This window comes from Centruroides vittatus, unplaced genomic scaffold (assembly GCF_030686945.1).
Source record: "Centruroides vittatus isolate TY-2023 unplaced genomic scaffold, ASM3068694v2 contig_1012, whole genome shotgun sequence".
Taxonomy (NCBI): Eukaryota; Metazoa; Arthropoda; class Arachnida; order Scorpiones; family Buthidae; genus Centruroides; species Centruroides vittatus.
In genome coordinates, this window is record NW_027120659.1 from 1,055,958 (window position 1) to 1,080,611 (window position 24,654).

Genomic DNA, 24,654 nt, shown 5'->3' on the forward strand with positions numbered 1-24,654 from the left:
GAAGGTAATTTAAATATAACCAAACATTAATCATAATAAGAAGTTTTGTAAATATATTTTAATTTACATGTTTTGGGCATGCTAATTCTAATCCATTATTGGCTGTTTTTAGCTGAGATTGTAATTAAGGAATCAGAGAAAAATATTTTTCACAAGCCAGTTGCTATTTCAGAACCACTTATATGGTATAGGATAGTTTGTAATGTAATTATTGGCACTGAAGGAAGCTACATCTCTTCCTTGTAATCATTTCTGGCTGTTGGATTACTTCCTGATGAAAACTTAATTTAATTCAGTTCTATAATGTAAATAGCAGGTTTATTTTGTAGAGAATATTGTCAACAGTATACTACGTGTATGAGATAGAGAGAAGACTCGACTCTTGCATTCTTACAAGAAAAAAATGAATCAATAACTTGTTTCCCCATGTATGTTGTCCTGAGGTCCTTAACTTCGATTTCTCTTTAACACTAGGTCATGTGGATTGAGCTGTATGCCAGTTGATCTATTTATTTGGTGGATGTGGGCATCTCAGTAGTTTTAATCTAATTTCACTTATATCAGAGATATTTTTAAGCTGGAATGCACCAGTAACTCATACCAACAGATAACATAAAAAGTACTGATATCCAGTGAATGATACCAGCAGTTACACAGTAAAAACAATTTTAAAAGTTCAGTCATCATATATGTATACCAGCAATATTTGTTATAGAAAAAGAACACTGCTTACATCAATAATGTATTCTTGCACATTAAATTTTCTTCAGATATAGATAGTCTACCTTCATTTCATTATCATTTCTTGATTTATTTGATAACTGTTCAGATCAAAGTTAAATTTAAATTTGAAATTTATTATATAAATAACATGCTTCCTGTTTTTCCTAATAAGGAAGCATACCAGTTTGGCTTGTTTACTAATGTTACTTTTTTCTGCATTTAAGGAAAGCATATAATTATTGTGTTACAAAAGAGGCATTAAATTACAAAGAATGCAATGTTACATAGCAATTACTCTTTACAAAATTCAATCACCCAAATAATGAAATTAAAATATTATTACTTCCTTATAAATTAATATCCTTTATAAATAGGTTAAAGTTTTTTCTATTCCTTATCATTTGCAGGTTATTTGGCATAAATTATAAAGTTAGCTAAACAAATATCAGCAATGGGATCGGTTATTGTATATTTAAAAAACAATAATCTTTAAAAAATTGTAAAAATTTCTTAAAAAAAAACGAGTTTCTAAAATTAACTTCTTTTCTATCCGACTTCGAAAGAGCTAAGAACTGAGATGGACACCGTGGAAATTAATAAATACTTCTTACTTTATTATTCACCATTCGTGCGTTATCATTCAAAATTTTGGGTATTTGAATGATAACGCACGAATGGTGAATAATAAAGTAAGAAGTATTTATTAATTTCCCACGGTGTCCATCTCAGTTCTTAGCTCTTTCGAAGTCGGATAGAAAGAGTTAATTTTAGAAACTCGTTTTATTTTTAAGAAATTTTTACAATTTTTTAAAGATTATTGTTTTTATTAAAGTTAGCTAAGTTTATAACTTATTAGTTGATAGATCTCTTTGTTGCTATTTTTAAGTTAAGCTGTATATTAATGATACAGGTCAGTGAGATTTGAATGAAAAATTTGATATATATTATGCTTTTTAAAGAAGAAAATGACTAGCACTTTATTTTACATTGGAGTAACAGAGAGAAATTTTGGAACACAAAAAAAAAAACAATCACAATCTTGAAAAACCTTAATTAAATTGATTGTAGATGATAATTTATTACCAAACTGAAATATTGATAAAATTTATAAAGCTTTAGTTTTATCAAATTTGGAGTAAATTTTATAAAATGTTAGCATTGTCTCAATTTTATCTCTTTTCCCAATTTACTTCATTATGCTAAACTTCTTTTCTGTAAATAAGATGATTTTTATGATGTGAATTCATTCAGTTAATTTTCTAATTTCATTTAATTTCTTAAATCAATTCATTTTTTAATTTCATATTAAATTATATTTCCTTATATACAAAATATCAGTTTTTTTATGAAATTAGAGAATGAAAATAATAAACAAGGTATACTGTATTAAAATAGTTTATGTAGAATTACATCTATGCATTATTTTGTGAGATTTTAAAAAAATTTAATACCTAACTGTTTTTGAATATTTACAAAACAAGCCTGATTAGAAAAATTCAAGGTAAACGCTATTCTCAATGTTTCTCAACGGTATCTTAAAAAATTTTTTCAGTGAAAGCATTTTGTTGTTTTCACTTTTAATGGAATTTCATAGATAAGGTTTTTCAATTATAATTTCTGAATGCCGTATTTGATTTCAAATCTGATTGTATCATTGGATAAAGCATTAAAAAACCCTTTAAAATGATGTTTTACAAATTATAAGTTATCATTTTAAATTTTAAAGTTTAGAACTGTTTTTGATCTATAAAATTGAAAAAATTAAATTAGCAAAAAAGCATGCAAAAAATTAGTTTTTAGATATATTAGTACAATGAAAGTTTCAAACTTCTGTATCTGTTAAGACCAGAGATATAAGATTAGCATTAGCATGGCTTTTCTGAGACATCCTTTTTATCAGTGGCATAGCAAACATAACTGATGCCCGACACTTTATTGGCGCCCTCCCTCCCCCCTCCAGAAACACATATAGTTTGTCTTGGAGACCATTTGGGCACTCCTCTGTGAGTGGTGCCCAGTGCATGATATACCCCCTTGCACCCCCCTCGCTATGCCACTGCTTTTTATTCTGCTAAAAAATTTCAAATTTACAAAGTATTAATAGCTTTTTGTAGAAAGTCATTAATAAAATATTTTGTATACAAATTACATGTAAAAACTTCAATTCTAAGTAATGCGATGATTTATTTTTTACAGAAAATTATTTACATAATAATAATAAATTAATAGTAAATTAAAAAATATTCATTAATATTTTAATGTAGTAACTAAATTATAATTAAATATGCATAAATATTGTAGTAAAATAAATTTGACTATATATTAAAATACTAATTACTAATTTTTTTAACATTATTTTAAAATATTTATTTAAAACATAAGACCATTTTTTTTCTTTTATCTGATAAATTAAACTTGATTTCATCAAGCAATTCAGCAAAAAAATCTATAATATTATATTCACAACATTTTATCTGATAATTTTATAAAAAGATTTTAATTAATGTTTAATAATAATCAATCATTTTTAAATAAATAAGTAATTTTAAAAAAATTCAGTAATCTGTAAAATGTAAAAGTGGATCAAGTAGTAATTAATTAAATTAAATTTTTTATTTTGTTTATAGTTTAGAGTCAGTTCAGGCATTTCGCTCCCTTATATTGAAGAAAACATCATTCAATATTTTCAAAGAGTTGGAGACAGAATTGCCTTCAAAGTCAGAAACAAAACATTCAAAGACCGAATATCCGCAGCATTATAGACCAGATAAACAGAAAAATCGACGACAAGGAGACAGATACCGAACACTGCCCATTTCTCTAGAAAAAATCAGTGAAGTTGAGAAAATAGAACCTCTTCCAGTATCGAGCCAAAAATCTAAAGTAACAATTACCGAAGAGTCAAAAATTAAAGAGAGTACCAGTGGTGATGAATTATCCCAAATGAGCGTTGCTGCTAAGAAATCTTTATTCCAAAAATTAGAGACTGAACAGAAACCATCAAGCATTCGGAGTCGAATCGATTTAAGAAGAAGAGCACCACGATCTCAGACTCAGCCTATAACTGAAGAAGAATTACATCAAGCTACCAAAATGGTCGAAGACGAATGTTCAAGGAGAAATAGTGAAGAAATAGAACCATTAACAGTGGCAAAGGTTATAGAACCCGAACCACCAAAACAACCCGAACCACCAAAACAACCAGCTTCTGATTCTGAAGATGATCCTTCAAAGTTAAGTTTAGCCGATAAAATGAAATTATTTAGTCAGAAAGTTACGGGAGAAATGTTAAAACCGGGGCCTCCACCTCGGAGAAATAGATCTCTTGCTAGATTTAAAACACAACCTATAACTTTTGAAGAGATTGACAAAGCAGCAGCATTATCATCTCCAGATGGTGCAGTGGAAAGTAAATCTACTATTGAATCAAGTAATACATCAGTTCACGAAGTTTTACAGAGGCAAGGCGTGAGAATGTTACCCTGCATTTCCCAGTTAAAAGCAGTTCTCGAAAGCCGTCATCAAATGAATAAAATCGAAGACGACGGCGAAGACGAGGAGGACGACGACGCAAAGCAGAAAGGTTTCATTTAGTTACTTTTTATAATAATATTAATTTACTAATTTAACGTAACGATTAATTTTATAATTTGCTAAATTTATTAAATTAATACATTTTTTAGGAATTTTGAAGACAACAAAAGATTCATACTCTTCAGATATTAAAGGTATTCTCAAGCACGAAGGTCCACAATTAGCAGATTCAAAAGAATTAAGCAAAGAATTAAAAGGAATCCTCAAAACAATAGAGGATAGTCACGGAGAAGACAAACCTTTACGAAGCGTCTTAAAACGAGCAGAAAAAGAAGAATCTGATTTAAAACCAATTTTAAAATCAGAAGCTAGTTCAGAAAGCGAGGATAGCGATTCGTCTCTATCCTCGTCCGAAGACGACATCGACGAAGGAGGAAAAATTAATAAATACAAAGGACCAAAAACAGTTTTAACTGGCGGGCAGAGTCACTTGGTTATTAATCCAATTTCCAGGCAGGAGCCCAGCCCTTCAAGAAAGATTGCAAATCCTGCTGTTCAAAGGAGATTGAATGCTGCATTAAGGAAAAAAGAAGAAAAGTAAGTTGTATTGAAAATTTCTTATCAAATTCTATTAAATTTTAAAAACATTCAATGAAAATATATTTATTAAGTATTGTTTTCTCGAAATATAACTTTATTATATAAAAATCTAATAGCTCATTTTCAACAAAGTACAGAGAATTGTTTGGAAATATAAATGAACGGTGCCTTATATTCTTACAGAGCAGCTGGCCTGTAGACTCACATTACATCCATAAGAAAGGCAAGGAAGTCGTGACCAGTAATGTTCTCATTTTCCTTGACCTGTTGAAACATTAAAATTTTTAACTATCGGAATGAGTTAAAATGTCGGAAATTACTCATCTTTTCGAAGATATTTAGGAAAAATAAATAAAAGTTAATTTTCTCTTGATTAACAAAATAAAACGTTAATAATATAATATAATATAAATTTGTCGTCATCTGTGATATCTGGAAAATTGCCAAGAATAAATTGAATTGGATGATGGCGACGGCATGCGTTCGTCGTAAGTACATAAAAACAAAATGTTTGTGTTTTTAATGATTCTAATAATATATTTTATGATACTTAAGTAGTCGATCAAATAACGTATTTATGTAAGAGATCGTGCTATTCGATACTGCGATAAACCTATGTCAACAGGAAAGAAATTAGCGACGATCATTTCAAAATTAGTTTTTTTTTTTTTATAACTGTTACAATAAAATTATCAGCAAAGGATTTATGTTTTCCGTTCGTAAGTTTTCCGTATTATTTTTTAAACTTTATTTTATATATTAATATGAAGAAGTGAATGATTGTAAATGCGACTGATTGTTAAAGCACACCTTTTTGGATTAATTATTACCTTTAAGGATGATTTAAGCTGAGAAATTGATGAAAGAATCGATCCAAAGAATTTAATTGCATTAAGAATGAACTTTTCCAGATAAATTTGGATTGATTTCTAGTTTTAATCATAAATTTTATTTACACAGAATTTTCAATTAAAGTAATTCGAATCGTTTATTCAACAAGTTTTATTTAGAAAATTATTTCACAACCCACGTTGCTATGAAAGTTAATTCATACGCTGAAGTATATGTATCGATCGGCTTTACGTTTATGGTTTCTGAAACACCTCACAATTGAATCAGCGATTTCACGTCGAGCATTTTATTTTCTGCAGAAACCAAACAAAAATTTTGCCCATTTCTAACGCATTACACGCAGAACCGACGTTTTGAAACCTTTAATAAAGTGATAAAAACTTAAAAAAAGAAAAAAAAACATGAGAGGCGGTAAAGGTTTATGAATGCCACTTTGTTTTACTGAAACAGATATTAATCATGCCACTAACACGACTAATAACCTTCGGTAATTAAAACCTTTTTACGAGTGACCTCAGTGTTGTGTAGTGTTTTTTTTTTTTTTTTTTTTAATTATTTAAAAATAAAGCGTTAGTTTTAGGTGAAATACCATCGAAGATGATCAAATTTGGCCATTTAATTTGAATATTTTTTTGTTTATTTTAACGTTAAACTCCCTCGGAAAGGAATAGGAATTTCCCAACTGCCCACATATAGGGCCTACTCCGTCAAAACCAGTTAGTTCGGGTATTTACCAGTTTTAGAATAGCAAAATGGTTAAAACTTTTAGACATAATTTTATATTAAAATATATATATATAATAATAATTCAGATTGTTGTAGGTTTTTCTATAATAAAATGTTAATAATTTTACCATATTCTTGATACCCCGAGGAAGAAGGAATGCCTTTTAAAAGATGTCTCGAGTGTTTAATTAAAATAAATCGAGTGAAATTAATTTAATTAGTTATAATTTCATTCCGTACGTGTTATATATATATATATATATATATATATATAATTAAAAATTAATCAATCATTACATTAAACGTTAAAAATAGTATTTTTACAGCCGCAAAATTAAATGACGTCTATTTAACGCGGTTAAAATTAGTCGTTTTCCGCTTAAAACGTCACCATTTTAAAACGTTTTAACGTTTATTATTTTTCACACGAATAGTTTCAGAATTTCCACGTTTATTAATTATGAAATTTCGGTAATTAGTAGCCGTAGTCAAAGAAGTAATTGAAGTCAGATTTTTACGCGATGAGGCAATTAGTTGTAAGAAGGAAAGGAACAAAAAAAGAAAAAACAAAAAACAAGAAGTGGAAGCTCGATTCTGAGAATGTATTCTGGTAGGAGACTCCGTATTTTGTAAATGGTGATAGGATGTAGACAACAGGGCAGGTCACGTGACCGAACGAGTAGCGAGTGATAAGCTTTATCTGCCAGAGGCAGGGAAGGAGGTGCGCACGCGTTCTTCGAAGATGATCGAATTTAGAAGTGAATGGGGAAATAACTGTCAACCAACGATATGTTTTTGAGTGCTAGGTATGTAACTTTTTCTTGTCATCGAGCCAAACAACCATTATCGATGTATACAGTTATATTATCAGCGTATGACTCATTTGACCAAGTGTTTTGTTCTATGGCGTGCGTGCAAGAACTGTTGGCTACAATTTTTCCTGTTAATTTTTTTTTTTAATTTTTTTTTTTAGATTTTTATTATGTGTATATTAATGTAAAGTTAGCCGACGGGAAATGCGATATGCAAGTGGTTGCAGCTGTGTGTTATTGTTTTAAAATGTTCGAAGGAAACGCATTAAAAAAAATTCACAGCCAGAAATGCAAGCGTTATCAATTCGAATTTTACAGTTTAAAAGAAAAAAAAAAATAGTTTTAATTCTGATTCAGAATTAATTTTTTTTTTGTTAGAAAATTTATCTTGTTTTTGATGGTTTTAATTATTTTTCTAGTGTTAATGGTAAACAGATTAGATTTTTTACTTAATATTTTTACATCGATTTTGTTTTTCTGTTTGAAATGGAAACAATTTCGAATGCCCAGAGTTATAATAATATATTTTCATCATTTTCCTCTTATGTTTTCAATTGTTAAATATTTGCATTTCACTAGAACTGTTTGTTATCAGCATCAGCCCTTGTGTAAACATCTGTTAACAGATGTAGAAAGATTTATATTTTTATATTTTGGACTTTTAAATTCTTTACCAAATAAATTTTATCAAAGTTTACAATGTTTTTATCAAAAACATTTCAAGTTTAAAGTACTTTTACAATTTAGTTTGATTATTTTGTGATAGTTCATTCCTGTAAAATAATATAACTTAAATGATTATTTTTCTTAATACTAGATCATTTTTCTGCATTTGCACCATTAAACCTGAAATCAATTTTAAGAAATAATAAAACTGTACAAACTTCCTAATCGGTAATTGCGTATTTTTGTTTTTAAATTTACAGGAATTTGCTTTAGTGATTAATTTGAAGTACATATAGTTGTAAAAGTTCTATTAATTTAACAGAGTTTTAAGTTTGCGACACATTAGATACTTTAGATTATTTTGATAATACAGAAATACAAAAAAAGTAAATGCATAATTTTATCTTCGATATTTGATATATCGTGATAGATTTTTATTAATTATAAATGGTAAATTATAGTTTTAATTTAGATTTTAACCTATTTGAATTGTCGTTATCAAAGGAAAAAAAAATGAAATTCCGTTAGAAAGAATGAATTTTTAAAATTATGATTATATTTTATATACATTAAGTAGATAAAGATGCAAAATATCATTATTAAAATAAAATATTCCAAAAACTAACCAAACATTTCCTTAAGACTTTGATGATAATTTTAAAGAAAAATAAAAAGATTAGGTTTTTGCGGTGTAATGATATCGTAAATTTTCCGTTATCTACGAATCAATGTTTATTGATTACTTTTATGTAAATAAAAGGGTGTGTGGAAATGTAACTATGTCGACGAATCCAAAATATTATTTAAAACTGACGAGCGTAGGAACGTGCACGTCTAAGTATAAAGATATGCATGTGCAGTGACTGTTGCAAGATAATATTGACATTTTTTCGTGTAATTTTTCGTCGATGTAAGTTTCAAAAATATGATTAATTATTTAGAAATTGCAAATTTAGAATATGGCGAAGAAATAGAGTAAATTTAATAGTTTAGTAAAATTACAATGTATAATTTAAAAAATTTTCTTAGTTTGTTTTTCCCTCCCATTTAGATCATTACTTTTTACCATCTGTTCGGTTCGGAAATAGAAACGGTTTAATTAGAAGTCATATGGTAATAAAGTTAATACTTTATCTTCAATACTTAGTATTCATTGTGTGTCCTATGAAAGTTGCTTCACAAGCTGATAAGCACATTCATTACTCACACTGTTTGTTTTTTATTTCCGTCGATATTACTTATAATTTCAAAAATATAAGGAAAACAAAGCGTATGATGATGCTAACATACTATTTTACATTATCATGTATTGCTTGGTAATTATTCTGGCAAGCTTTTTGAGAATGTTGTGGAAATAGTGATTAATTGCAAAATGAAAGTACTTACTAGTTTATGATGCAACAATAGATTTTTAACTGATGATAATTTAAGTATCTTCTAGCAGAAGTATTTTATCAAATGTTTTCAGCTGTCTAGGCAGCCATTGATAAATAAAATATTTCTACTAGATGAGATTGAATTGTTATCATTTATTCAATTGACTAGTTAACAAGATTACTTAAATTCAAATCATTAAAAATTTATTATAAGTATTAAATAAGTATATTAGTAATGCTTTGTTTTTACTAAAATTTAAGTTGGAAAAATTCTGCAAAAATTTTGAACATATTCATTCATCTTTAAGAGTTTTAAACTGATTCAAAATTGAACTTTTGTTTTAAATCATTGTAATGATTAAAAAAATTAAGATCTATTTTGTAAATCATAACAGAGAATTAATAAACTGAAATCTGGAAAGAACTTTTATACTGTAGTTTTGGATTCCATTACAGTATAAATTTTAACAAAATTGTTTTTATTTTTATACCAATAAATAACAAGGAACAAGTTTCCAATTGGTATATATTAAAAAAACAAAAGCTCAACCAGTTTAATGAAATAGAAATTCATAAATGAAAGAGAACACTTACTATGAAGGAGACAGTTCTCTGGTATTCAGTAATGTAAGATTTTTGAAACTATTTGTACTCCTTCTTAATCTCCGAGTCTTTGAAGTTCTTACTATTCTAGTTCAAAGAATAATAGTTCTGAATTTCATTTGAGATATTGACTTTTAAGAACTTTGTAAAATTTAAAAAGTTATTAAAAGTCATTAAGTTTGATGGAATGGCCGTACTGCCCGACAAATGCACCTAAATGGAGCCGAAAACATTTGTGCGCTTATTGAATTGTGCGCTGAAGCAAGTACTGAGGTTTTATTTAACTTATTGACTATTGTTCTATTTTTGGGAGTTCATATTCTTCTCAGATAGCTGTATAATAATTTAAAAAAACATTTAAAAATATAGATATGAACATTGTTAAAGTTTGAAGCTGAGAATTAGAGTAGCAGCAGAGGTTTGTAGAAGTCTCACATAGCAAAATATAAGTGAGATGATGGAACTTCCTAGATTTTTGGATCTATATTTTGCATAATTTAAATATTTATTAATTAAAGTTTAAGAACTTTTACATAATATAATCTATTTTTTAATTGAATTTTTATGAAATTAATAAATGTTCTTATAATTAGAAATTTAAAATACTTGAATCTGAAAAAAGAACATGGAACAAACCAATCCTATGGTATTTAAATGAAGTAAATATGCTTTTTAATTTATAAGTTAGAAAGTAGAGTAATTTATTATATTAGGATTGTCATTTAGACAAGTTCTATATTAATATTATTGGCATATAATATTTATTGGAGATGATAAAAATATTCATAAAAGCTTCAATTTTTGAAAATTCTGGTTTTAATCTTGTGATTAAGAATTAAAAAAAAAATTGTTTTATGGTTTGTATATTGAAGATTTATACAAGAATCTCAAAATTACTTTTTTCTTGTATGCTCCAATAAGAAAGAAAAATTTAAGTAAAAAAAAAATAACAGTTTATTCAGATATATCTAAGAGTTATGCTAGCTTTCCACTTACTGCACTTGTGTCACCATCACACAATGATTCATAGAGTGACGATTTGGAAGGTGGAAGGTAATTTGCAATGAATTATGGAAACTTTTTTTAAATGGTGGCAAAACTTTTAACTTAAAACAAAGTTTTATATTTTTCAATTTAATTTTTGAAAAATTCAGTATTTGCTATATTTTGCACCTTTTCTAAATTTCCACATTATGCTGTATATAGTGCTAAGGATGATAGGTAAAACTATAATGTCACATACACTTGGAATTATGGATGCTACATACCGATTGGCTGCGACAGAATCACCACACAAAAATATACTCTGTCTTCAAAGTACTCGAAGGCAATTTTACTGTACATGAGCAGTGACAAAGTGATTGAATCACCCGAAAATTGCACTAAGTAGCCAGAATTAGAAACTGCCATATGTTAACCTATTATTATCATATTCTGAACTTATTTTTCAAATGATGAACAACATTTCCAAAAATTTCTAAACAAGAAATATGCAAGATAATAATTATTGGACTGTAGTTTTCAAATTGCAGATCTGTAGATTCTCACTGTGTCTGTCTCTCCATCTGTCCATCCTTAATCTTGAGAATGGAGTTAGATAGATGAAAATTGAGACTAGATATGGAATGCTTAGGGGCTGGAGGCTTGATTAACTATATACTAAATTTCAGTCTGGATCAGAAGTCATGTGATTCTTTAAATTAAAATACAATTAAAAATTGCAGCATGGCATTGTGATGATATTAAAATAATTTTTCAATTTTTTAAGTTACCTTGTAAACTAGTAGAGTCCCAATTAACAGAGACCATTTATCTGAAGTGAATTGTGGAAGAATATTTTGTCTTTGTGAATCTTGAACAGTTGATGCACAGTATTCAAAGAGGGTTCTAAAAAATGTTTAAAAGAATTTAATTTGATGACTTTTCACAACAATTTTAAAAAAGATTAAAGGAATTTTAATTATAATTGTGGCATTATGTTTACTTTAATAAACAGAGTAAATGAAATTAGAACTGTTTTATCATATAATTTAAGTCATTATGTTCAGTCAGTAGATCTAACCAAGTGTGTCATTTGCAGCAATGCATTTATATTAATGCATCCAAATTTAGCTTATTCTACTAAACATTCTATGTTATCCAGGTTTTTAACTCTCTAAAATACCTTTATGGTTTAAATTACCGTAGATAATCAAGAATACTGTATTTGCAACACTTTTGTGTACATGTTTATATACATTAGCACATAAGTTAACTTTTTACTGTGTAGATATCTAGACAGTATTGCAAAAAACTTATTTTTAAGTAAAAACAAAATTGATTTTGTGGAGAAAATAGCCATTGAATTATAAAATGACTATCATTTCCATAGTTTTTGATTATCTTATGTTTTGTTTTTAGATCCTTTTAATAATCAAAATATTTTTGATGAAATTTGATTGCTGTGCCATAAAAATTTTATGTAGTTTTTTCTCCCCCTCATCCAAATCATTTATTTTAAAATTCATAAACTTAAGTATTACATGTTAAAAAATGAAAGTAAGATCATGCATTGTTAAATTTTTAACTTATGTGAAAAGAAAAACTTAAATTAATTTTTTTAGTGTTTTATCAGTTACTCTGAAGTTTTTTCAAAATACTTGGTCATAATTACAGATTTGAATTTTAGTTGTAATAAAATAAAATTTTTTCATAATATAATAATTATGAAATTTATTAAAAAGTTAACAAGATATCACTTATTTTGTTTGTACAAAATATCCTAAAAATATTTCATAAAAGTGTAAATGTTCTTTGCAAACTTTTGCTTTTGTAAAGTATAGATGTTAGATGATGGTTGTTGAAAAACCTCTATATTAAACTCGTTTCAGTTTACTTTCTTTCTTACTTTGAATAAATTGAAACCAAAACTTGTGCTTAAATCATCGAAAATTATAATCTTTTTACAAGACAGTGACAACTGTATATAAACTCAAAGTAAAAGTATGAAATTTCAGCTTATTTGTTTAGTGCCATGGCAGCCAAACCACAGTTTTCTAGATCCGTATTGCAGCTCCCATATATTGAATTCTTAACTGACATATATATATATACACATACATACATACACACACTAGATAGATTATATGCAGAATATCGTTTCAATGTAGAATGTGGCTGTCACATATTTCTGATATGCAGTGTATGGCTTCTATTGAGACAAGGTTTGACCACTCCTGTTTAGTGTATTCAGATTACAAGCATAATGAAATGTGAAATAAAGAAGTACTCATTGTGAATTAGTTTGTATTATTACTTTTATTTTGAATTTATATATTGTTGATACTATTTTCTAACTAGATTACCTTAAATAGTTTTTAAAATTCAATAGTAGCAGACATTTGCATTTTTTAAAAAATTTTCTTATATTTTCAAGTTATGAAATTAAGTGATACAGTATATTTCATTTTTCTCAATCATTTCATTTATATACAGTTGGACTTGAACGGTTTGGAAATATACAAGATGGAATATAAGGTTACATAATGAATGCCAATACTTACAGTAATAAAATGCCATTCTAATAAATATATGTGCAAAATGTGTTAAATTGTATTTTATTTATTATGTTCTAATAGTGTTGTGAAGTTAAATTCTTGTTTGTAATAGTTAAAAGAAAATATGAAAATGAATATTCAGAACACAATAACTAGCCTAATATGATATTTTAATCAAATAATATGATAAAAAGTGATTTTATAAGTAATTAAATACAGTGAAAATCAAATATAACATTCCTAAGTCATTATAAATCGGTTTTTAAAAATAATTTAACAATAACAGGCATGTAAAAGAAATTTTCTCTTAATCAATGTGTTCATTTTAAGAGAGATCACTTAAAGGATTAAAAAAAAAATTATAATACACCTATCCCTCGTTTTACACATTTTTGCTTTTACACGGTTTAAAAAATAAATGTAGAAAATAAACTGGCTATGATCAAAAGGAACAATTTTTAACTTTAATCTACATCTATATTCCAATCCACCTTAATTATATGTTATAGTTGGTATTTAGGATACTAGGTGACAGTTTTATTTCAATCCGTCAAATAGTAACCGATAAACTGATATAGGGTACTCCCCCATACGCACGAAGTTGCATTTATTGCACATAGTTTTAAACCAGAAAATTTTAATTTTTCATATTCATAAGTAACAAACGATTACATTATTTTTAATTACATTATTTACATTACATTACACAATTACATTACATTTTTATGAATCTTTCAGATTTTATTTTTTGTTCCTTTGTACTTTGTATTTAATTAATAAAAGAATATATTTTTTTTGCCTTTCAATATTTTTGTTTGATTTATGTACCTTTAAAAAATTGAAAAAAATTCATAATTAATAAACAACGAAATTATGTGTTTTTTGCATACTTTTCGATTTACACGGTTTTACATTCAAAAAGATACAAATTCGATTTACACATTTTTCTCGGGAACCTATCTTCCGTGTAAATCGAAGGATAGGTGTAAAGATATAATGTAAAATGAAATTAACAAATGTTTATATTATTGCAATTTACAACATAATTTTCTTTTATAATACTAACTGATAGCCTGTGAAAGATATTGTACTATTAAAAATGTCAAAAAATTTTAAATTTTGTTTCCTGACATTTATATATTTACATTATATACATATATTTGCTATACCTGGTGGTGATAAATTATACAGCTTATAATAAGTATTCAGTATATGGCAAAAATTTATTGTCAGATATTAAAAATATAGTTTAAGAGCTGATGTGTACTTTTTGTAATGTGATTGTGTGGCCACCACCATCAAGTCTATAGCTTTTAAATGTAACTGCATGCAGAAAGTGACATCACTTGATAGCAGGGCAACTTTTGGGTTGCTCAGGCGACAACTTTAGGGGCAAATTACACCTGTTCCTGGAGCTGTATAGAGAGGTTTCAAGGTCGCATGTCAAGTGATAAAACACACGTTTGCTCCGCCCATTCGCCATTTTTGTGGTAGTTTTCGCTCGCTTAGCTTGCACGTAGTCTGTTATTCGACGTCTTTTTTTAGTTTAAACGTACAAAAATACTGCAGTTCTATTATCATGGATTAAGTTAAAAAAGATTCTTTTCTTGCAAGCTATTCTAGCAGTCTAACAGGACGAGATGCAGCTCTGTACGAAGAGAAAATTTCGTTATGTCAAGGCGATCCATACGAAGCCAGTTTATCAGACTTCGTCGTATATCAAGAGTTGTGGCCGAAAGTAGAATTTGGTGACATTATAAACTATTTGGTTTTTACAACAAATTTCTACACCCTGTCACAAATGAAAGCTTATAAATCTTTAGAGGCCCATAACTATTTAACAAGTGGCTGGGTTTCTCCTGATATAAAAGTAAAAGTAATTAATAACAGCGAAGTAATATTGCTTGGAAAGATATGTTTTCTTTTGTTTGTTTAAACTCGTGTTTTTACGTATTTCTTAAGTAAGAATTTTTGTCTGAAAGTAAAAGTCTAATTAAAAACAGCCGTGGAAATTTTTTAATTCAAATTGTTCAGTACCTTTATTTTCTAGTTGAAACTAGCATATAATAAGTCTACTTGCTTTTCGTTTTAACGTGTAATGTTTATAAGTTTGCACTAGCTAAAGCCTGAAATTACGTTAGTTATTCGTTTATAAATGCATTATACCTAACTAAATTAATATAAGCAAATCAGTAAACTCTTTTAGGTTTTAAAATATAACTTAGTGTTTATTAACGTAAATATTGAAATGAAATGTTTCTGACAAACTCTTGTATTGATATTCACTTTATTCGTAACGAAATTTTTCCGGTTAATTCTCGAGAGCCATGCAGTTTGCCTTCGTCGTGAAAGCTCCTCAGTTTGAGATCCTTGATGACAAATAATGCCGGGAATTTTAAAAAATGATGTTCCTTTGTTCTTGAGTGAACTAGCATTACACCCAATTACACAACAAATCACCATAGTGATATTCGCGACGAAAAAAAACAACACAAGAACTCCAGTTAAAACGCACGTGAACACACACAAAACGTAAACAAGTCACAAACAGTCACAAAGATGGCGCTGGACAATTGCGCATGCTCATGACGTCACTCGTGATGTCGACATGAAACCTCTCTATTGGAAAAATTATTGCTATAAGAAAGAAATGGTATGGTTTCTCAAAAAAATAAATGAGTAAGCTTAAAAAATAAACATAATTATAGTGTTTTTAACTTATATACTTTAGAGTTAAAGCAAGTCTCTCTTCAGGTGGAATTGATAATTGCATATTTGTTTTTTGATAAGTTATGGCAGGTTTGAAAATTGGTAATTCATCAAAACTCTTAACACTCATAAAGAAATATCCAAAGATTTTTTGGGGATATGGATGCAGTTCATCAAACATTAGGTGAAATTTTCCTTTAAACCGTCTTTGCTCCAAATTGAATGGACGAGTAGTGCTTTGTTTTTTGTTGTTGTTGATTTCTTCTATGTTTTATGAAGAAGTATACAGCATACACCACAGCAGCCTTATGAAATCTATACTGATGAATGCTGAAATCAAATAAGTTTTCAGAGTAACAGTCACTGTGTTTGCACTGAAGTAAGTAGTCTGCAATGACAAGATGATGAGAGTGACTTAACAGTCAATGCACAATTATACACGATATTGTTCTTTTTAGAATTTTATATTATAAAGCATAAATGTTTTAGCAATAAGGTTGAGCTTTTATTATAAATTATAGTTAAAAGATTTTATATTCAAATGTTTTATAACAAATATTAAACAAAGCTAGAATTAGAATTGAATTTAAAATAATATTTACATCTTATTTATTTTTAATAACAGACTTTTAATGGATATTTTTTGTAGGAAAAGTGTGCACGAATTGAGAAGTCACAATGTTATTTCATCAAATACATCAACTACTCAAGTTGAAATTGAAAGTACAGTAACTGTGAAATCTCATTCTGCAACTGAAACTGAATTTATACCTCCACAAAGGAGCTTTACTCAACCTTTAACATCCCTTGAAAAAGAAGGAGTTGTGAAAAGCTCCGGTGGAAGTATAGCAGAAAGGTATTTTAATATTTTTTAATGCAAACACTAGTTTAATGAAATATTTGATATAGTTCTATTAAATACTTTTATCTTTATAGGCCAAATGATTTGCTAGATTACATCAGTCTACTATTATAATAATTAAATCTTAGGTAATTTAAGCAGGCCTTGGTGGAGGCCAAAAATGTTAGTTGGTTTTCTGTTGTTTACAACACTGTAAAAGGTTTTTTGTCTGTGACTTTGTGTTACTCACTACAGTGTTAATAGTAGAAGATGTTTATTGTGTTAGGTAATTTTGCCAAGATATTAGGTGCCATCTCTTGATAAAGTTAATAATTATGAATAAATTAATATTCAATATTTAATTTAGAAAGTTTGGAAGGAAAGAATCAGTCCAGAGTGAGACTTGAACATGCAATCCCTGCTTATCTTGTTCATATATATATTAATTATTAATAATTCTGGAGGCAAAGATTGGATGTAGGTCTGGGTAGCATAACTGGCAACATGTTTGCAGAGTAAATGGGAGTTGCAGGTTTGAGTTCCACTCCAGACTGATTTTCTTCCAGAACTTTCTAAATTAAATATTAATTTATTCATAATTATTAAATTTATTAAGAGATAGCACCTAATGCCTAATTACTTAAGATTCAATTATGAAATAGTAGCCATAAAATATCCTTATATAATCCAGCAGATTGTTTTGCTTTAGTGAAAATCAGGTTATTGGATGTTTTTATTTGTATTTACCCATATATTCAGTGATTCTGTTTTAATAATATAATATTAAATGAAATACAAAATATATTATATTTAATTAAATTTATATTATAATACAATTTTTAAAATTTTTGATGTAAAACTTTTGTGAGAGTAAAAACATTATCATTTATTTCAAAATAAATTTATGATGACAGATAAATATACATGAGTGGTTTTTTTTAACCTCCAATAGACCATAAAACAAAGACAAGTGTAAATAACAAAATGAATTTATTAACAAAAGTTAGGTACAAACATAGTTACTTTTCGACATAATCACCGTGAAGATGGAGACATTTGTCTATCTGTGGATGAGCTTTGAAATCCCCTCTTCATAGAATGTTGCTGCCAGTGACTTGAGATAGGTTGTTAATGTAGTTTTGAAAATTGTCATTAGTCTCAAACTTCTGCCCTCCTAGCCACTTTTTCTGTTCAGGAAAGAAGTGGAAGTCACTCCTGGCTGTATGATGGGTGTTTAAAAGTTCCAAGCTAGGTGGAAGTCTGAAAGGTGAAAGTCTTCACACGTTTGATGTGTGAAGACTCACCTTTCAGACTTCCACCTCTTTCCAGAACTGAAAACTTGGCTAGTGGGGCAGAGGTTTGAGACTAATGACGATCTTCAAAACAATGTTAAGGCCCATCTCAATCACTTGTGGCAACATTCTATGAAGAGGGGATTTCAAAGCTTGTGCAAAGATAGACAATTGCCTCAATTTCCACAGTGATTGTGTCGAAAAGTAACTATGTTTGTACCTAAATTTTGGTAATAAATTCGTTTTGTTATTTACATTTGTCTTTGTTTTACAGACCATCAGAGGTTGAAAAAAAAAAAAACTGCCCTTGTAAATATATATACATAACTCATATTTAATGTACATGATGTGATGATGTTAAATTTGTCATAATAAAATGACTTTGTAATAAAGTTTTAAATAGCCATACGTACCAAATATTAAAAGAAAAAGATAACATACACTGTCTGTCAGTGTCACGTAAAAATAATTTATTTTACGAGTTCTTTCGACAGTATATAACTGTCAAAAGTACTTGCAAAATCAATCATTTTTATGTAATGCCGACAGACGGTATATGTTATCTTTTTCTGTAAAATGACTTACCATATTACTTCTTTAAAGTTCATTAGCCATTTCTTGTGAAATGTAAGAAGTAAAATACTATGGAATTTTATTTTATTTAATCAGAACATAAAAATGATATTAATCTAGCTGACCAGATGGCTGATATGGTTAAGAATCAACTTAATGCTTTGGGGGATTTGGGATCAATTCTGGGCAGTCAAAAAATCCTAGGAATTTTTTGGGGTGGATATGTTAGGCCCTGTCTCTCACCACCTGGCCATTTTATTGTGGACTAGCCAAATCAATGATGGCTTGAAAAAAGGTCCCTCTTAGTATCTACAGAATGGAAAGAGTAAAAAATAATCATATTAATTAGGACATGAATACATTGTAATTTCACATTAATAATATTTGAATATTTTACTAAATTGTCATATTGATAATTTTATAATCTATAACTATACAGTATAATTGTATATATAATTGTGGATGATGTATATTTTATTTTTTTATTGCAATTTACTTCAGACTTGCTGCTCTTCATAGAAGTGGAGAGGAACAGTGGCGTAAAAGATTGACTTCATTAAAAACAGATAATCCAGAAGAGGAAATTAATACATCACCAATTCAAGCATCAAAGCAGTCATCAGTAAGAGTTTTTTTTTTTACACTTTATAAGTATTTTTCAAATTTTCTGTTTCTTCTAAGAACTTATAAATGGTAAAATTGATTAAAATGATTCTGATTACTTGATGCCATAATAAATACATAAAGTATTAAAAAATGCTTACTTCAAGAAACTAAAAATTTATTTCTTCAGAGAAATGTTTTTATTCTTTTAAAGAACAGCTTTTCAGCTCTGCATTTAGAGCATATTTCAAGTCTTTGACAGATTTAATCAAACAGGTTAAAAATAGTTCTAAGTACCATTTATTCTATTATTCAAAGTTTCACAAAGTTCTTGCTTCTTGTTACTTAATTTGATTAAAAGTCCCTCTTACACTGGATTCTTGTAAAAATATTTCTTGAAAACAAAAATCCAGGATGAAATATATTGTAAAATAATTTGAAGACCAAATACAATTTTAATCAATTTACATATTAACAAACAGAGAAAAACCTCAAAAGAAAGGTCAACTTTGCTCATGTTAATTGTGTTTTTGTGGTTGTAAAGGATGTGTGAAGACATCAAATTTTTAGTTGTATTTAGTCTTCAAATTTTTTAAAAATATATTAGTAAAAGTTTCGCTTTTATAAAATTTGTTTTATTTTAATATACAATTAAGAAAAATGAAACAAAAATCATAATCTAAATACAACTGGGAAAGAAAAAATTGATTATGATTGAATACAACAATATAATAATCACAATTATATTTTAAATTTATCATTAACAGTTAAAGATTTAATAGTACAATAATCTAATGATATATGAATAACATTGTACATCTATACATTGAGCCCTTTGTGAATCACTTATTGGTGTAATATATATAATATACATTTCTGCAGCATTCAAATTTGAATTCAGTTCTTCCTTAGAACAATCCATTAATTGTATATTTTTAGTTTTCTTCATTGTTGTTCAGTAAAATTGGTAATAATTTTAGAAGAATATAATGGTAAGAAAGAGAGATTATTATTTTTAATCATTTGATAAATCTTAACAAAGTATATTACATTTTTCAGTGTACTTTAGTTAATTTTGAGCCAGGTCATAGTATCAGAAGTAACTGATCATCTTGAAACTCAAAAAATATTATAAAATTATTTCTTGAATACAGCAGTGATAGAATTTACTTGATAATATTATCTACGTTGGATAGTGTTCTTTACCACAAGTTATATATATCAAATTTTGCCAGATAATGCTTGCCCAAATTCAAAAATTAATAAAATTTGGTAAGTGAGAGTTGCATTGCTGCAGTGGAGAAGAGAACTTAAAATTATACAGACATTTGGGTAAATTATTAGGAGATGATAGTCTTTGCAAACTTTTGATTAAAAATTTTTATAGTTTAATCTTCTATAATAATTAATAAAAACAAGAAATATATATTAAAAACATTTTAACTGTAATTTTTTCCATATTAAATAAACTGAAATTTCAGTTTTGTTAATAATTACTTTTTATATTAGATAAACATTATTATATTTAATTATATATTTTAATTTATTAATTATTTCTTTTATTTAAAAGAATTCGCAGAATCAACGCTCATCTATTATTGCTGATCGTCTATCACTTCTTGAAGTTGCTCAAGATCAATGGCGTACCAGAGTAGAAGAAAAGGATGCCACCAAATTTACAGTTGCTGGAAAAATGGGTCAAAATGCTCCTCAGCAAAGCCCATTATTAGACAGAGAAAGAAGACATCCTAAGCCTGTTAAATTTAGAAGCAAAACATGTATGTAGTATCGTTTCATTTTATTTTATTAATATTACAAAATATGAATAATTCCAATATACGTCAAGACAACAAATCTGCCATTTCATAAAGAATTATGTTCACTGAAAACTTACATGTATTTTAAGTTCAGAATTAATTTATTTGTTGTCATAATTATTATTTTCTTTATTTTCAAGTAATTTGGTGATGATATTAGAAATCTGTTTTAATATAGATTTAACTCCAATCTGCTTATTTTAACAAAATTATTTAATAATTTATGCATTTTATGCAATTTATTAATTAAGTAAAATACTTTGCATAACTTTTTATTTAATTTATATTTTTTAAACTCTTATTAGTAATTCAAAAATTTCTGATATTTTCTATCAGTCTTGATTCCTTTAACTACTTACTTTTTAGCAAATATGTATCTCTCCTCTGAATTACTGGATAAAGACTACAACATTCAGTCTGCATATCACTTATTAGACACTTCATATAGAATTTGTTTTTATAATATTTAAAATTTGACAATATAAAGTTTTGTTCTCATTCATTACAACAAAATATGTATAGTAAAACCTTGTTAATCTGGACCCTAATAAGTCTGATTTCACTTAATCCAGACAACTGTGCACATCATAACTATCTCACATGTTACACTAGCAAGTTGGTACACACACATTATAAAATATATTTTTAAAATTTTAATTTAAAAATGATGGTAATTTTTAAATTATATAATTGTCTTAGCATCTTTTATCATACACTCAGGCTTAGAAAATTTTATGTATATTGTATGTATAGAATGTATGTATACAACACATAGAAGTTTTTAACTATTTCAGTTGCATTTTTTAAATAAAAATAACTACTACTATTTTAATGAATTTATAACACTGAATACTGTTGTTTAATTGTTACTTGTTCTCCTGATAGATCTTTTAGTGATAAGAACGAATTTTGTTGAAGAACAAATCATACAAGGAAACACAAGTAATTGACTATTCAATCTTTATTGTACAAGGAAATGCATTATGGGTCTTTTGTCAGTTAATCCAGACACCTGGTAATCCCCTTAGTCTGGATTAACGAGGTTTTACTGTATTGTTTCAATATTTTTTAGAATATTATTTATTAAGCCTACATTTTTATATATAAATTTTTCACTTTACATTTCATTAATTATTAATAATGTGTTTTCTTTCTTTTTCACAAAATATAATTAGTTTAAAATTTGTCCTTGAGATCTTTAATTTCCATTTTTTTAATACTATTGTTTGTATATCTTTGTATGAAATAAGACAGTTCGTTCTATACTCAGAATAAATGATTTCATAATGCTCAGAAATTTTTATTTATCTATTATGAGACATAAATTATTAAAGAAATAATAATCAACAGACTTAATGATGACTACTAAATGTAGTTGAAAATGTTGGTTATCTATATATATAAAAACGAATGTATGTCTGTCTGTGTGTGTGTCTGTGTGTCTGTCCTTCATGCATTACCACACTATTTATCCGATTGCCATGAAACTTTGGGAAGTTGTTTAATACACTCCCGCGAAGGTTTGTGGCATATGTGAAGACCACTATTTCCCCCCTTTCAAAAATATATTCATATATGGATTAAGGCTTTCATGTCCAACAGATGGCGCTAACTTCTGACAACCTAAGTTGGCTTTTCTGTGAGGCATTATGCTTTTCTGTTAGAATGGACTAAAGCAGATCATTTTCTATCTATCTATATAAATAAAATATAACATTTGTTTGTTCCTACCGATTCCTTTTGAATTTTGACACAACGTTGCATTCGAATATGCAAGTGTTTGTATATAATATACACATCTAAATTCCCCCTACTGGGGGGAGATGGACGGGATTAAGGCTTACCGTGAAGAACTCGGCTTCTATTATACTATTTTACATGCGGTTTTTTGCGTTTTTGATTGCATTTTAATAGGTTACGTCAACAGAATATACACTAAAAAGGGATTTTTCGATATTTCCTTGCGACGGAGAGGGACAGGATTAAGTCTTACTGTGAAGAACTCTGACTTTTATTATAGTATTTTGCATGCAGTTTTTTGCGTTTTTAATTGCGTTTTAATAGGTTACGTCAACAGAATATACACTAAAAAGGGATTTTTCGATATTTCCCAGCGGGGAAGAGGGACAGGATTAAGGCTTACCGTGAAGAACTTGGCTTCTATTATACTATTTTAGATGCGGTTTTTTGCGTTTTTAATTGCGTTTTAATAGGTTACGTCAACAGAATATACACTAAAAAGGGATTTTTCGATAATCCCTTGCGGGGGAGAGGGACAGGATTAAGGCTTACTGTGAAAAACTTGGCTTCTATTATACTATTTTAGATGCGATTTTTTTGCGTTTTTAATTGCGTTTTAATAGGTTACGTCAACAGAATATACACTAAAAATGGATTTTTCGATATTTCCCTGCGGGGGAGAGGGACAGGATTAAGGCTTACAGTGAAAAACTCGACTTTTATTATACTATTTTAGATGCGTGTTTGATTGCGTTTTAATAGGGTACGTCAAGAGAATGTACACTAAGAAGGGATTTTTTGAAATTCCCCCCACGGGGAGGCGTTATACATTTATAATAGATACATTTTGAGCCACAGCAACGCGTGGCCGGGTCTGCTAGTTTTTAATAATTCTTGCTGTATTTTATTTGTATTGAGTCTATTGATTACTGTCGCATCCAGTTTTCAAGTCTACAATATATTAATAAATTTTTTAGATTAAATTTTCAGTGTAAAATAAAATTTATGTACTTTAATCACTAAAAACTTGCCAGGAAAATACATTAAACTAAAAGTGAAAATACATTTATAAGATAAATTTGAATACTTAAATAAAATTTTTAAATATCATATTATTATAATTTTATAAGTGAAATAATTCTGTATTTAAATATTTATCTCTGCAGCTAATATAGATGAAGTCATAAGAAATTCAAATTCTCCTCAGCATAAACCTACTCCCATATCTAAAAGTAAATCCATGCCCAATGCTCTAAAAAGTAAGTTTTAAAATTTTTAAGAAATTAAAAATAAATTATTTGATTAATTTAATTTAATTTTGAACATATGAATAGTTCAAAATTCCATTTTATTTATATTAAAGGAATATTTTCACAACTCTATTATATGATACAAAAGTATTAGCCATTAAATATGTTAGTTTTAAATAATTAAATTGAAATTAGCAATTAGTTTTAATTTATGGATTTTATTTTTTGCTAACAACTTAAAAAATATTTAAGTTACTAGTTAGTGTGTTAACATATTTAACTACATCTCTTTGAATAATTGCAGTTAGAAAAAAAATAAAAACTTTAAGAACTTAAACTTTTAAACATATTTAATACTATAGTAGAGTCCCGCAAACTCAACTTAACGTAAACTGAGCAGG

The 24,654-nt window shown here is 27.7% G+C and overlaps 1 protein-coding gene across 5 annotated transcripts in view; it reads left to right on the top strand.

Annotated features, from left to right (window-relative positions):
* LOC136984409 (supervillin-like) overlaps positions 1-24,654 on the top strand; it is a 119,681-nt gene that overhangs the window by 73,544 nt on the left and 21,483 nt on the right. For all 5 annotated transcript variants that reach the window (XM_067281490.1, XM_067281416.1, XM_067281650.1 and 2 more), the window contains 6 exons: positions 3,351-4,306; positions 4,407-4,854; positions 16,787-16,993; positions 19,345-19,465; positions 21,017-21,224; positions 24,170-24,262. In XM_067281490.1, the coding sequence (XP_067137591.1) occupies positions 3,351-4,306; positions 4,407-4,854; positions 16,787-16,993; positions 19,345-19,465; positions 21,017-21,224; positions 24,170-24,262 (2,033 nt within the window). The remainder of the gene's footprint in view (positions 1-3,350; positions 4,307-4,406; positions 4,855-16,786; positions 16,994-19,344; positions 19,466-21,016; positions 21,225-24,169; positions 24,263-24,654) is intronic.